Genomic DNA, 16,579 nt, shown 5'->3' on the forward strand with positions numbered 1-16,579 from the left:
TGAAAGAAAGAGACCCATCAAGGATCTTTTGGTATAACATTTCTAAATTATATCGGATATATCCTATACTCTCAAGGGTATATGTATCTACATGCAAAATTAAATAACACCATCACTCATTATGTATCCAATGTTGTTTCTATATAATAGTATAACTATATCATCAAGGTTCTTGCTTGAGGAAAACCGAAGGAAACATCTCCTTCAGAAGCTCATAGTCACTCTCATGGTGAAACTCTTGGCTTTGTTGTTGCTCATAATTAGCGTTTACATTCATACTAGCGTATGGCACACGGAAGAGACCATCATGTGAGAAGGTTCTTGGAGTATTGATGATGAAATCGGAAACTGGAGATAGAGACGAGGAGTTATAACTACATGCGGCGGGTCCAGAGAACATTGCCGTACGGCGACTGGTCGGGATCGGGTGGTTGTGTTGACTCTCGTAGGTTGTGATCACGACTGTTGGATCTTGATAAGATCTCTCAACTCTCTTCTTCACGTTGCACTTCTGCGTCGTGCATCTATAGTAACTCCTGTTTTCGTAAATGACATATATAGTTTTAGCATTTGACTTATAGTGTCGGTTATAAAATTAAATTTATGTTTTTCATACTTTTAAACAAAATTTGTTTGACTTTTTAAACAATGTCAAAATCTTATATGGAATCCATATATTGAAATTTGATTAATTATCTAAAAAAACAAGATGAGTGATATATATACAGGGAAACATTTCCCAACGAACTTGACTTGATCAAAATAACTTTATCGATGTATACTTAGAAATCATTTAAAAACTGAAATTTAGATTACAATAATTAGAATGAATGATATATATTTATACAATGCTTATGAAAAATAAGCATAATTGTCCAAGAATATCACAATAAATTAATTTTCAAATTGAAATCAAAATAATTTTAGAAAAGGAAAGCAAATAAAAAGAAGATGCTAAGAAAAAAATATATCAAATTTCTGTATTTTATTAAAAATATCAACTTTTTAAAAAAATTAGGGGAAAGTAATGGTTTTGCGAGTTATTCTTTAGGTTCACCAACCAATAGAATTTCGTTATTTCATATTCGATATCTTTAAAAAAAAAAAATATTTTCAAGTTTTATTATGTTTTTAAAATAAAAAGATGAAAAATAAATAAAAAATAATAGTAGTTACAAAAAAAGAATTAAAAAATTATATATTTTTTAACGACGTCAGCAAAACACTAAACCCTAAACTATAAATCCTAAACCCTAAACCATTGGGTAAATCCTAAACCCTAAACCATTGGGTAAATCCTAAACCCTTGGATAAATCCTAAACTCTAAATAAAAAAAAACTAAACACTAAAACACTAAACCCTAAACCCTAAATCCTAAACCCTTGGATAAACCCTAAACCCTTGAATAAATCCTAAAATTTAAATCAAAAACACTAAACACTAAAAAACTAAACCGTAAACCCCAATCCTAAATCCTAAACCCTTGAGTGTTTTAGTGTGTAGTGTTTTTTTATTTAGAGTTTAGGATTTATCCAAGGGTTTAAAGTTTACCCAATGGTTTAGAGTTTATGATTTAGGGTTTAAGGATTAGGATATAGGATTTAGTGTTTAGTGTTTTGCTGATGACGTTAAAAATATATGTTTTTTAAATATTTTTTTCTGTAACTACTACTATTTTTATTTATTTACTTTTTACTTTTTATATTTTAAAAACTTAATATAACTTGATAATATTTTATTTCATTTTTTAAAAGATATCGAATATGAAATAATACAATCATATTGGTTGGCCGGGTGAATAGAAGAATAAGTCTTTGCAAATTTAATAGGAAAGCTAAACAAAAAACTACATTCTCAACAATTGTTTTTGGGGTCAACATCAACACTTCTTTCATCTGCTGTACTTATTTATTTGTGCAACAGATAATAAAGTATAATATAAATTACCTCGGATAAGGACTGTTTTTCACTGCCTTTTGGCCGTACTTCCTCCAGCGATAGCCGTCTTCGAGATGATCAACGTCTGTCTTGGTCATAAACGAGACTCGTGACTCTCTTTGCTTCTTCTCCTCTTTCTTCTTGGTTTTAACTCTGAAAGGTATATATATACATTGTATTAGGCAATTAAATTAATGCTTAGCTATAATAGACCGTTTTGTAATTAATGATGATAACGTACCATGCAATTGACTCTGATTTATGTAGTTTAATAATGCTAAGCATGAATGATTGCTCCGACACAGCAATAGTGCAATACAATAATCTTAGTCTGCTAGAACACGGGACTCGTCTTTATGTTCAAATGGGTTCAGGCTGATAACTGATCACTATACTATAGGTAAAAATAAACGAATAAACAATTTTACAATCAGAGTATACATATACATATATATATTAAATCACGCCTTACAGATAAAATACCGAGCTTTTGTGATTGAAATACTTTAATGTATCGTTCTTTCAAATAGAATTAGCATTCTAGCGAAACATGTTTATGCTAATTACATCTTTCACAAGCATATTTAATTTCAGCAAAATAAAACCCCAAGGCATTCTTAAAGGTGTCATATTATGATATCTGAATTCTCTATATGTATTTTTCCTATAAAATAATCAAGATTAATACGTTTAGTTATTTATAGTTAGTTAAACGATTCTTGATTAGCCCTAAAACTGAAAACCATGATGAATGCATTTTATATTTTCAAATAATTAATTAAGGTCTTGGTGTTTAATTAGAGAAAATAATAACTTTTGGTGATAAAATATAAAATAAAAGTCTGATCATGATTCATGTGAACTCTGAATATTTCTATCTCGCTTGACTATGTGAAAGTTTAACTACAAAAAACACTTGCGAAACTTACACTTTCTGAGAACGTTGACCAATATCTTTTCCTCCATCGTCAGCTTCTCTTTTCATCAGGCTCTTCCCGGAATCTTCCCCGTGATGATGTTCACTCGAAGAAGGAGATGCAGAAACCTTAGTTTCACTCTCAACGATTGCACCACCACCACCGACAACTTCATGACTCTTGTGACTAGTATTATAATTATAGGCGTTATAAAAATCATTTTCTTGGTCGATCGAAGAATTAAAAAACTCGGTGGAAGATGGCGAGAGCTCGAACCCAAGTCCGCACGCTCCTCGGGGACACGAGTGTAGATCAGAACCGATTTGCGATGAGATCATGTTTGCATTATAAGTGGATGGACCAGAAAGGTAAGCGAGATTCATAATACTTTGGCTGTTGATGCTGTTGTAATGATCATACGATGAAGTGAAGTGATAGTTGTTAAGATCTTTGGTTTCATTAGACATGATGACGAACAAAGAGAGGAATCTCAGAACAATAAAAATGGAAAAAAGAAAGAAGAAAACAAAGAGAAGAGGCAATAAAGAAGGAAGAAAGAACTTTCTTCGTCTATGATTTTATTTAGTCGGTCTATATTTGGTGTTAAGACTTTTGGGTCTTCACATATTTATGCCGTTTGAAAATATGTAATATTTAATGTCTTACTTAGTAAATATAGTAAAATTGCGTTCTAGAATATGAGTTTTAGTAAACGAATATCTTAAAATTTCTAAAGTTGAATGAAATAGATTATAGTGTGTGAATGAATGATTAAAAGGTTTAGCATTTTAATTATTTTAGTCATGGAATGAGAATGAGATTTTTTTATAAAGCTGAGTTCGACGAAAAGCATATTTACCTTCCAAATGGAGTTACAAAAGTGGCCTCGAGTAAGGAAACGTGACTTTTTTTTTTTTTTTGAAAAAGGGCTAAGACCACCATTAACCCTTAAAACCCTATTTGGTTATTTTTTTTATTTTTTATTTAAAAAAAAATTAAAAACGAACTAATCGTGGGCAGACACGTGTCAGTAGAGCCCGCGAACAGTACAAGAACCCACCAAACTTGCCTTTTGCAAAAGAAAAGGAAGAAGTAGTTTTAAAAAAAAATTGTGGGACCCACCTCTTAAGAACCTACTTAAGCGTTGTGGTTAATTATGCTCTAAAAAAACGTGATTTGGCTTTGTTTCTTTAAATGCCTAACTAGAGACTGATCCGCGCGCTAGCGCGGATATGAATTTTCAGTTTTTAATTATTTATTTTATTAAATGATGTATTTGTAATATTTGTTTATATTATATTCATTACGTAAATATTTTTTTTTGCATCTTAAACTATCTTTTTTTTACGAATGTGTGATATCATATAAAAATATATTAAAAAAATGAGTATATAGATTTAATTAGATAATTGTAAAAACATAAATTTTTCTTTTGTGTGCGATATCATATAAATAATGATCCGTCCAGTTAACTAAAATCATGATTTTTTCTGTGTAATTTTTTTATTTAGACCATTTCCTTAAAACTATATTAAATTTTACATATTTTAATTAGAATATTTTTAATATCTTTAACTTTTTATTTGAAATGCAACTCAATATTTTTTTTAAAATGATAACAAAATATTTTAAAAATATTTTTTAGAATTTGTTTGAAAAATATGAAATTATATTTTAAATTAAAATTATCCTAAAATATGATAAGTTTTGATGTAAACGAAAAACTCAAATTATGTCAAAAATAAGTATATTCAATGATAATAACAATTTAAATTTATTATTTTTTAAAAAATACATTTACAAAAATATTGTTTGAAAGAAAATTCATTTATCTTTCAAATATAAAATGAAAATATTATAATTAAATAATAAAAAATATAAATAAAAACCATAAATTTAGCAAATGACAACTGAGTTATATTATGCTAAATTTTTCTTTCTAACAATTTAGCAAATGACAAATGAGTTATGAGCAAATAATACCATATAATTTTTAAAAACATAGCCATTCTTAAATATTTTTTGAATAAATAATTATTTTTAAATATAATCAACTGAAAATAATATATGTACAATTGTGTGAGTCAAATTCTAGTTTTATTGATGCATGTTATATATTAGTGTTGCATGTTTTAGGTAACATTTTAATAATGCACGTTTTTTAAAATCTCCATTATTAAAATTATGCACGTAAAGATAATTCATGGTTTTTTTTGGTTGATTAAATGACATTATGTCCAAATTTATTTAAGGATATTTCATTAAGGTAACTGAAAAAGACAAACAATAAAATAAGAAGTTTAAATTCATTTAAACATATTTCATTAATGTAACTGAGAAGACAAATAATAAATTAGGCAATTTTATTTGTTTTAGATCCTGATCCGCGTGCCAGCGCGGATATGAATTTACGGTTTTTAATTATTTAATTAACTAAATGATGTATTTGTAATATTTAATATATTATATTCACTAAGTAAATTATTTTTTTGGGGTCTTAAACCATTGATTTATGACGAATAGTCGATATCGTATAAACAAATTGAACATATGCACGTAATTAGAGAAGTGTATACGATATATAAAAACAATAGTTATGAATGTAAAATATGAAGAAATATTCTATAATGACTTAGTATGGCATAAAAGATTGTAAATTATTCATACATATTAAAAGAAAATACAATGATTTTTAAACTTATATGAAGAATTTAACATATAAAAACAGCTGATTTATGTAAATAATTTTAGATGTTTTATTAATAATAAATTATTTATATTTTTTGTTTTGAGATAAAGATAAAAATTAAATGTCCATAACCCAATTATGTTAAAAGATCTTATTAAGAAAGCCCATGTCATTATTATTAAGGTAACTGAAAAAGACAAACAATAAAATAGGAAGTTTAAATTCATTTAAGTATATTTCATTAATGTAACTGAAAAGACAAGTAATAAATTAGGTAGTTTTATTCGTTTTAGGATATTTCATAAATGCAACCGAAAAAGACAAGCAAAAAAATAGGAAGTTTAATTAATGAAGTAAGAATATTTTCAAATGGGTACTTCCCTTTTAATAATATAGATGTGAACATCACGAACATAGAGGGAAAGCATCATAATTAATTTAAAAAATAAATTTTAACATTTAGATGCCCCCACATGATCAACATGAGTAAATATTTTGGGATTCTTTACTTTTCTTTTGGGGCCTCAAGGCAGGACGTTAAAAGTGTAACATTTTATATAGAAGTGGGAGATGGTGGGAACAACTTTGTCGAGGAAGCCGATGATGGCTAATGGTTAAACGGAAACAGTAGTCTCCGGTCATCTTTGTGTTAGCCAAGTCAAAAATTCAACGAAGAAAAGATGACAAAGGCGAATTTATGGTTGTTAGAATGACACGTGTTAGATATTGGCACCGGCATTTGACCGTAACCGACACATGGCTTGTTACGTGGTGGACCACTGCATCTTATTCTTCAACCCTAAATATCAATATCAGACGTTAATTTATGACTTTAAATCCAAGTCAAGGGGGCATGATTACAAGTTAAGAAGCTTTCTGATAAAAACCAAAATAAAGGTTAGAAAGTTAGAGCCAACGCTGTTTATATTGTTTTTATAAATTAATTAGAGTTAAATAATTTAGATGTTATTAACGTTAAAATACGACAATAGGATGTTAAAGAACAATTACTGAAATGCTGACGATGATCAATGTCACAATGCTGCACAAATTGCTTTTCAGTTTTCACATCAGAACGATGGTCAATGTCAAGCATGTGAAATGAATATTAAAATAATAAAAGAAGAAATATGGTCAAATTGATTATAATGTTTTAATGCTTTTAAAAGAATATAATTCCCATAATTATACATCGTAAAAAGTATGGAATTGATGGAAAAGTAATATATTAAAAAATAAATAACAAGGAAACGAGACATGATTCCTAACTGAAAATGACGATGAGCATCTATTGACTTTACACTTTACATTTATTTGTTTAACCCTATAAGGTAAAACAAAAATATAAGCTGCTCGTGTGTCCTTTCTTAGATTGAAACTACGAACTACAATCTACAAGCAGCAGCATGCATATAGTCTTTAAGAAACTTGGTTATATCGTAAAAAAAATATTAACCATAACCATGGTTTCAAATATTGCTGAAAAATGATGGAAACATTTTCGAGATACGGTATGTTAACTTTTTAACAAAATATAAGCAATTGATTGTACACAATTACAATCGCAGGCTTTGTAGATATCTTTTGATAGATTCTCGATGATCCCAAAAAAGCAACTAATGACTAATGAGTCATGATTCTCGATGGACAAAAAACATCAATAGTTGCTACCTACGTTCTTGAAGTATTTTACTTTCCGTCGCCAACAACAAAAACAAGGTAATGTTTCCACTTACTTTCCTTTTATTTAACGGTAGTGATTGGTTAGACGGGAACAACTGATTTTACCTTTAATTTTTATCTACCACTTTAAAAACCATCAATCATACTTTATATTAGTTTTAAAGTTATAACCAAAAAATTAAAACTACAACCAAAAAACAAAAAAAAATAGCTGTAAAAGTCTTATTTTCTAAAACTCCATCTTTTTGGCTGTAAGAAATTTTAAAGGTAGATCTCTTAATTCTTAATCAAAAAATCCTACGGACTAAATTCTAAATTAAATTTTCTACAGTTACAATCCAACCAATCAACCCCAATGTTGAATTGAAAATACATCAAATGTATATTTAGTTATTATCAACCAAGTGGTCTTGGCCTACTGGTAAAATGGCTTCAGTTGGAACTTCCATCCTCGGTTAGATTTCTTTTGACTATCCGTAGATGTTTGATGAAAGAAACTTGAATATCTATGGGTCGCATAATGATTAATCTTTAAACCTAAAAAGCTTTGGAATTATACCAGGGTTATTTTTTTAAAAAATAGTTATCATCGGATAAAATCATCAAACTCGATATATAAGTGCTTTTCGAAGTATATAGTATAACTGGATTTTCTTCAGTAACAATTTTTCAAATTAGCCCCATAATACATAACCAAGACTTTGAAAATTATCTAACTAGATTTATAGTATAACTGCATATATAAAACTGTTTACTTGTTCTAATCTTATTTTGTGTATAAAAGCTCCCATCTTCGTACGAAGTTTCAGTGTAAAATATTTTTTTTTGAAGATTTTTATAACATTTGGTTTGAAATTTATTATGTTTTCCTTTGTTTTATAAGCCTGTAAATTACTTAATTTTCTCAGCAGTCAACTTTTTTTTTTTTAGCAGTCAACTTCTGTTCTGATAAAAGACATAAAACGAAGCTTACACAATACTTACATGTTCTCAGTTGATATTTACGACCATTTTGTGGAACATGTACGGATGGCACCAAGCTTCTAAAAGACGTCGGTGAGTAGGACTTTTCATTCACTATAAACCTTCGTTTGAACATTTTTCTGGGGTTCAAAATATATAGATTGAGATAGCATAACAATTGTTATATACCGTCTAAAATAATTTAGCTCAATATACAAAAAATGGTATATTTACAAAATGAAAAAATGAGTTAAACCGTGAAAAAGTATGTGTGAATGAATGTCAGAGATAATTCTTTTTTTTTTGGTTCATAGAAAAGGTAGGGTTATGGTGTAGGTTTAGATTATGACAACTATTAAGATTTTGTTAGCAATATATATTTAGTATATATATGAATAACTTCCTAGGCCCAAACACAATAATTATTCAAAAACATAATTTTGTACTCTCTTTTTAATTATTGTTTTCTTTCCCAATCTTCTTCATATTTTTCTTCTTACCAAATCCCAATATCATATGTTCTTAAATTTTAATTTAAACAAAAAAATGAGATATCTATACTATATAAAAGTTGAGACTATAAACCACTGAGGGCGTCCACGTAGGATTCAAAACCACTAATCGTATTATGACACATCATATTTTTAGTTTGCTATTTCTAAAAATGTCAATATTACCAAAAATCGTCTATTTGAAAATAAAGTATAAATCAATTTAAATATGGTAAACTTACAAAATTCAAAGAATTATATATATGTTAACTTAATATATAATATATTTTCAAAAATTAATATAAAATATCTTACAAATATAATAATTAACTTAAAAATGCAAGATATTAAACAATTAGAACCATAAAAATTAAAAACACGTGATTTTTAAATTTAGGTTATATGCTATTGAAAAATATTCAATAATATGATTTAAAAAGCATAGGATTTAAAAAAAATAATCATAAAATGACAAATCATTATTTTAGTTTAATATTTTCAAAAATGTCAATATTTCCAAAAAAGATTTTATTTAAAATAACACAGAAATCATTATAAAATAAGTAAACCTAACAAAAGTAAAAAGATTATATATAAGTTAACGGAATATATAATAAATTTTTGATATTTTTTTAAGAAAATGCAAGGCTTTCAAAAAATTATAACTATAAAAATTCAAAACATGTTATATTAATTGTTATCTATAAATTAACAAAATTTATAACTAATATCAAGCAAGATAAGTTAACAAAAGTAAAATATTAATAATAAATTAACTTAATATAGAAAATATTTTTTGAATTTTAACATAAAAATAAAATACAATATAATAATAATTAATTAAATGCAAGACTTTCAGAAAATTATAAGTGAATTAATTTAACTCATGATTTTCCAAGTTTAGGCTATATACTAATGAAAATCTATGCTATATAAAAGTTGAGGCTATAAGCCATTGGAGACGTTCACATAGGATTTTAAACAACCATATATATTTGACAAATCATTTGTTTTCATTTATCATTTTCAAAAATGTTAATATTTCCAAAAAATTGTTCATTTCAAAATAGAACATAAACCAATATCAAATTAGTAAAGTTAACAAAAGTAGAACATTATAAATAAGTTACCATAATATATAAAATATTATTCAAAATTTAACATAAAAATATAAATACAAAATAATAATTAATTTAGGAATGCAAGACTTTCAAAAAATTATAAGTAAATAAATTTAACTCATGATTTTCAACTTTTAGGCTATATGATAATGAAAATATTCACATATAACATGTATTATATATAAGTTGAAGGTATAAATAATTGAAAATGTTCACATAATATTTTTAAAGCACCAAAAGTATGCTAAATATCATTTATTTACTATATAAAAGTTGAGACTATAAGTCATTAAGAGTATACACATAGAATTATAAAAGACCAATCAAAATATGAAAAATTATAATTATAGTTTACTATTTTTTAAAATGTTAAAATTTCCAAAACTAATTATTTCAATACAAAATAAAATTCAACATCAAATAAGGCAAACTTATAAATAAATCATTAAAATGGAAATAACTTATATGTATACTAAATATTTGGAAATTTAACAAAAAAAAATAACTAAACTAAAATCTTATTATATAAAGCTTGATTCTTCAAAGTTGCTAATTAACATGATTGCGACATGTGTCAATTAATTTATTAAGATTGTGACGTGTGTCAAAAATATGTTACAATTCTCTTTTATTAGGATTTATAAAGATTTAGAAAAAGAAAATTATTATTACATTTTTTTGGACACTAGAAAAGAAAATTATTATTACATAGTTTATTATTCTTTTTAGGAGTTAAGAAAATAAAAATTAGTATTACATAGCATTTTACAATTATATTTGTATGGCTCTTTTTATAATATTTTAAAAATATTTGATAGTAAATTTAATTTTTGAAAATTCTATAAACAAAGAATAATTGTAAAAAGCTATTTGAAAGTATTTTTTTCTTTTTAAAATATTTTTTATATTTTCATCTTTAAAAATACTAAAGAAAGATATTATAAGATAAAATATTAAGTTTTTAAAAAAAAATTAAAATAAAAACGAATTATAAAAACTTACAAGTACAAGAAATTATTTAATAAAAATCAAATAGAAAAACTAACTATAAAATAAGTGATATTCCTTTTTTTTAAACCTAAGTAAAAAAAATGTAAAAGTACTCTTATTATTTTCATATAAATAACTAACTTTCCTTTTTAACCGATAAATGAATGCTACAAAAATATAAACCAAAATAAATATTATTTTCACATCTATATTTAGGTTTAAAGTTTCTCATATTATTTTCACAAAAATAGTATTGACAATAAAAATATTATCTCAGTATTTTCTTTTAATTTCTCTAAACAACTCAATTTTTTTATCATCATTTTTACATCTTATGACGCTAACACAAGTTTTTTTTATTATTATGTTTTTATCGTACATAAGTATGTGTAAATATGAGAAATATATGTTTGTATGCATAAGACAAAATATAATTAACTAAAAATAATTTTTTTTATTGAAAATATACTAGTCGTGTAAAATTCTTAAAAAACAAGAACAAATTATAGTTTGAATTTTCCTTTTTAAAAAAATTTAAAGTAACTCATTTCTTATAATTAACTAACTTTTCTTTTTAATAGATAATTTTGTGTTAAAAATTATAAACCAAATATAACTTCAAATATTTTACCCGATATGATTGTGATATTTGTACAAAAAAAAAATATTGTGTATGTATTAATAAAATTCTATCATTATGTGAAAATAATTTTTTTTCCTAAAATCATAAATAAAAGAAATTTGAAAAATAATTTTTTCCTCTTTTAATCTTAACCAAATAAGATTTTTTTTTTTACTTTTAAATCCTGACCAAATAGAATTGTAAAATTAATTTTACTTTTTAAATTTAATGATAAATATGATACTGAAATATCTAATTAAAATATTAGTGATACTTAGAAAACGAATTTTGAAAATAATATGATACTTAAAATATTTAATTTAAAATATTAGTGATTTTGAGAAAACGAATTTTGAAAATAACAACTTTTAAAAATAGTTAATATTTGCTGGAAATAATTATTTGATAGTATTTTTATTTTCTAAATCCTAGAAAAAAATAATTATAAAAGATTATGTAGTTTTAATTTTCTTTTCTAACACCCTAAAACTGTAAAAAATATATTTGATAGTTCTTTTCCTTTAAAAAGAAAATTCTAAATAAAAGAGATTTGTATCATATTTTTTAATTCCTACCCATAAGAGAATTGTAAGAAGTTATTTGATAGTATAGAAAATTTGATGATGAACATGATACTAAAAATTATTTAATTAAAAATGAAGTGTAAAAATAGTATTGATATGAACCGTAAAAATCATAATTTAAAATTATTTAATAATAGCTAGAAATAATTATTTGATAGCAATAAGATTTTTCTGAAATTCAAAACATAATATAATTGTAAAAGTTTATATGATAATACTTTTCCTTTTCTATAATCCTAAACAAAAATATAAAAAAGTATTTGATAGTTTTTCTTTTTTTAATTTTAAATAAAAACAAGATTTAGAAAATATTTTTTTTCCTTTTTAAAAATTCCTAACAAAAGTAAACATACCTGCTTAATAGTATTAAAAAAAAAGATTTTGATAACGAGTATGATGTTAAAGCTATTAAATTTTTAAAAAAATCAAAACTTAGGATGTTGTCGTGATTGGTATTTATGTGTTTGGTTATACGAAAATCAAACACATGTTTGATATGCATTAGTTTATAATTCATTTAAATTAAAATGTTATTATGAAAATATATCATTAATAAATAATGAATCAAGAAAATTATATAACATCAGATAAGTTTAATAAAACATTAAATTAGTACATAAGAAAGTGTATAATGTTGTCATTGCTTCTTGGCCTTATTTAACTTCTAAATTCCTTTTTATTTCATTATAATTATTATTTTGGGTTGGATCCGGTTTAAATTTTTACGTTTGAATTCTAGCTCTAACAAATATTAACTGAAACTTATGTGTGTAAACGAGTTCTTAACTATAAAATAAATTTCAAATAACATATGAAAAAACAATTTAAAAAAAAATAATAATTTTTTTTAATATTTTTTATTAAATTAAAATATCAAATAAAGTCTGTTGCAACGCACGGGTCCAAATCTAGTAAAATATAAAGAATACACGATTTTTAACTTGCAAGAACACAAAATAAAATATACTATTCAAAATAAAATTTCAAAAAGTGTATTTTCAAAATAAATTAGAAATCAATATCAAATGTATTTTCTTTAATAATATCCAAAGCAAAGAATTAACAAAAAACACATAAAAATATAGGGTTTGAAATGAATGAAGAATAACAGTGAATGAAAACGAAAAACATCCGCGATGGAAAGTAACCATACAAGTCGAAGACAAAATCTGATAGACAAAAAATGCATCACGCCAAACAATACCAGATATACTAGAGAATAATTCCAAACTACATGATGAATTCTTATTGAGAAGCTCTCTATTGAGTTATGTCGAAGAAAATATTTTGAGAACAATGTTTATAAGATAGATGAAAAATAAAGAGCCTAAGAAATCATGTCTAATAAGTTAGTTAAGATTTTATATAAAATTAATAACGAACACCAACAATAAATTAGCATGAAAGATAACATAAAAATGATAGAAAGAACAATCAATATGAATTTATCAATATATCTTTAATATCTAAGTACAATAATCAACAAATTAAAAACATACAAATTTACAAATTTTGAACATTTAAAAAAATTAAATTATAATATATTGTAATAATCATCAACATTTAGCAACTAGAAAAAAAATTATCAAAATCATGTAACAGTTTTAAAAGAATCTTAAAAATCTTCATGTAAACTCCAAAACAAACAAATATTAACAATTATACCATAAAGATATACAATCATACAAGCTTAACTACAATACAAATAATCAACTGAAGTTGAAGATAAATTTAATACTTTAGATTCTAAATATTATTAATTCAATAAATAAAAATTTTAGATAACATTTGTTAAATTCATTATATTTACTTTACTTTCTATATTATCTTACAAAGACAGTTTAATATTAACTAAAGTTCATCAAAATATTTAGAATGATTAAATTTTAAATCTAAATATTATACTATCTCATATATATATATATATATAACAATCACACATTAATTGTAAAAAGCAAAATTAGATATTATGCATATAGTTCATTCATTTATGTTATACAAATATAATATATGTAAAATGTATGATAAAATATATTGTATTACAAGTTTACATGCATCAAGCAATTTATATAATATTTTAAAATAAAAATTAGTATTTTTCAAAAATTGTGAATATGTTTATAAACATAATTAATACATTTATAAATACAAATAACTAAATAGCTAATAAGAGGGTATAGTTATAAATAAACATAAATAATAAAATCAACAAATCATATTTCAGATATGAAATTATATAAATAAATTAATAATTAGTTTTAAGTTATTATAAACCTAAATTAAATTATTAATACAGACTCGCGCGTAGCGCGAGTGAAAAATCTAGTCTATCACTACTATATAAAAGGGGCTAATTTTGGAGCTTCTAAGGGGTGCCACACGGGCAGAAATATTCCCCACCAATCAATCCGCCAGGTCATTGCGGACTGGGTTTGGAATAAAAAAGTTAAGTTACATTTCTAGCCTATTTAAACCATTTCGCAGCCCAATCCAGAGCCGGTCTTGATACGGGTCGTGTTATGTCGTCGTCTAGATCCCGTTTCTCTTTTAAAAAAAATCACCCTAACCCTAATCGCCGTATCGATTCTCTTCCTCTCCCCCAACTCCTCCCGCATAACGCTTCCGATGAGAGTGCTGGTACTTTAATGTTCTCCCATAAATCCTCCATTCAAGATCCCCACGGACCCTCCACATCCCCCCTATGGCTCGATGATATCTAGATCCCTATTTATACCCTTATCATTCTTCCCTCAGATCGTATAATCCATACCCTTATCATGGAAAAAACATATTTTCCCTTGTTTGAATCAGCTCTAGGACGTCGTCAACGTTTATATGAATGGGCTTGACATCGATCAAAGCAGTACAATCATGTTTGGCAGACAATGAAGGTTTTGGATGGAGTCCACACTCGGTTTCGGATCCATTTTGTCTCGGATCCATTTGGTGATGCTTTCCAATGGCTGGAGATGTAGGAGAAACTAACGACAGATTCTTCAAGGTAAGACCTGATTTCGTAAATATTTGATAAGAGATCCATAGACACTGTCAAAATCTCAAAAATTTAATTGGATTTTTTTTAAATGTTAATTTTAGGACTTAGTCAGGTGAAGCAGCGGTGGATCAGGAGGATAAGATAGTTGTGCCTCCAAGGAAGGAGCCTGAGGTAGAGAATAAAAAAAAACCGGAGCATGAACATGTGTGAGAGTTTGGAGAAGAAAAAGAGAGGAAGGAGAGGAAGGGGAAACCGTTAAAGGAGATAGAGATGGAGAATGCGGCATACATGGCTACAGTTTTATCTGATTTGCTTGGTAAGTGGTTAAGTCTAAATGTGATCATGTTTGATTGTTGTGAAGAAAGCTTAGTGTTCTCTCTTTGACTCATCCCTCCATATGTGCCTTTTTGGTATTGCAAATGTTTTTCTCACACATTTTCAATTATCAAATTTGATTTTTTTTTGTCTTCTAACTGTCTCATTAAAAGGTCAAGTCTGATACAAAAACTCACAGAAGTTGCTGGTATCATTGGCAGCTTCATTCAGATTTGACAAAGGGTTAACATAGAAGCTACAATATAATTGGTTAATGCTACGTGAAGCTATAACAAAAACACTCAGATCATGATCATGTTCTGTACATATTAGGAACAATCACTAGTTACCAGTCCAAAACAACTTTTGTTGCTTACAAGCAGTGTTCTGGGAACAAAATGGATAAGGTTAATGAGATTGAGATCTTAAGTTTGGCTTACATAGATGTTTTTTTAATCATGAAATGCTTCATATTGTTGTTATCAAAAACTCGATGTTCCAATTCCACTTTGGAAAAAGTTGTGAAAATAAACAATAATCAAAGTTTTATTGAATTCAAATGTTATGATGTATTATTTACGTAACTTTTTTTTAAGGTATAATTTGAGATACTGTAACTTTGTCTATTGTGTCACTATCACATACCAAAACATCATTTAAAAATTACAACTAAATCCCCGCGCTTGCGCGGGGCCAGCATCCTAGTACTATATAAAAGTTGAGGTTATAAGCCATTGAGGACGTCCACGTAGTATGTTAAACCACCAATCATAATATGACACATCATTATATAATTTTTTTATTTATAAAATGTCAACATTTCCAAAATTATTTATTTTAAAATAAAATAGAAACCTATATCAAATAAGTTAAAGTAACAAAACTAAAACATTATACATAATTTAAATTCATATATACGATATTTTTCGAAAATTAAAATAAAACAAAATACAAAATAATAATTAATTTTTAAAATGCAAGACTTTCATAAATTATAAGTAAACAAATTTAACCCATGATTTTCAAATATTAGGCTATATGCTGATGAAAATATTCACAAATAACATATGGAAAATTTGCCAAATATGACTCACAACTTGATTTCAAATGCAAAAGTAAACCCAAACTTGAATCAAATGCAAAAGTAACCTAAAAGGCTATTGAAATTACAACCAGCCCCCTTGTGAACAAATTAAAAAACCGAATTTTTTTTACGTTTCTAACCCCCGTAAGTCGTCTGAAGTCGTCTGTCCAGAAGTTAATTGTTTTA

At 25.9% G+C, this 16,579-nt stretch overlaps 1 protein-coding gene across 1 annotated transcript; it reads right to left on the reverse strand.

Moving 5' to 3' along the window:
* Window positions 1-3,732, reverse strand: LOC106407732 (WRKY transcription factor 8-like). The gene is made up of 3 exons (XM_013848603.3): window positions 2,869-3,732; window positions 1,949-2,092; window positions 1-536 (listed from the first exon to the last, which is right to left on the reverse strand). The coding sequence occupies exons 1-3, from the start codon at window positions 3,321-3,323 to the stop codon at window positions 164-166; spliced, it is 972 nt and encodes a 323-aa protein (XP_013704057.2). The 5' UTR covers window positions 3,324-3,732; the 3' UTR covers window positions 1-163.
* Window positions 3,733-16,579: the final 12,847 nt, after the last annotated feature.

Source organism: Brassica napus, chromosome C7, assembly GCF_020379485.1.
Source record: "Brassica napus cultivar Da-Ae chromosome C7, Da-Ae, whole genome shotgun sequence".
NCBI lineage: Eukaryota > Viridiplantae > Streptophyta > Magnoliopsida > Brassicales > Brassicaceae > Brassica > Brassica napus.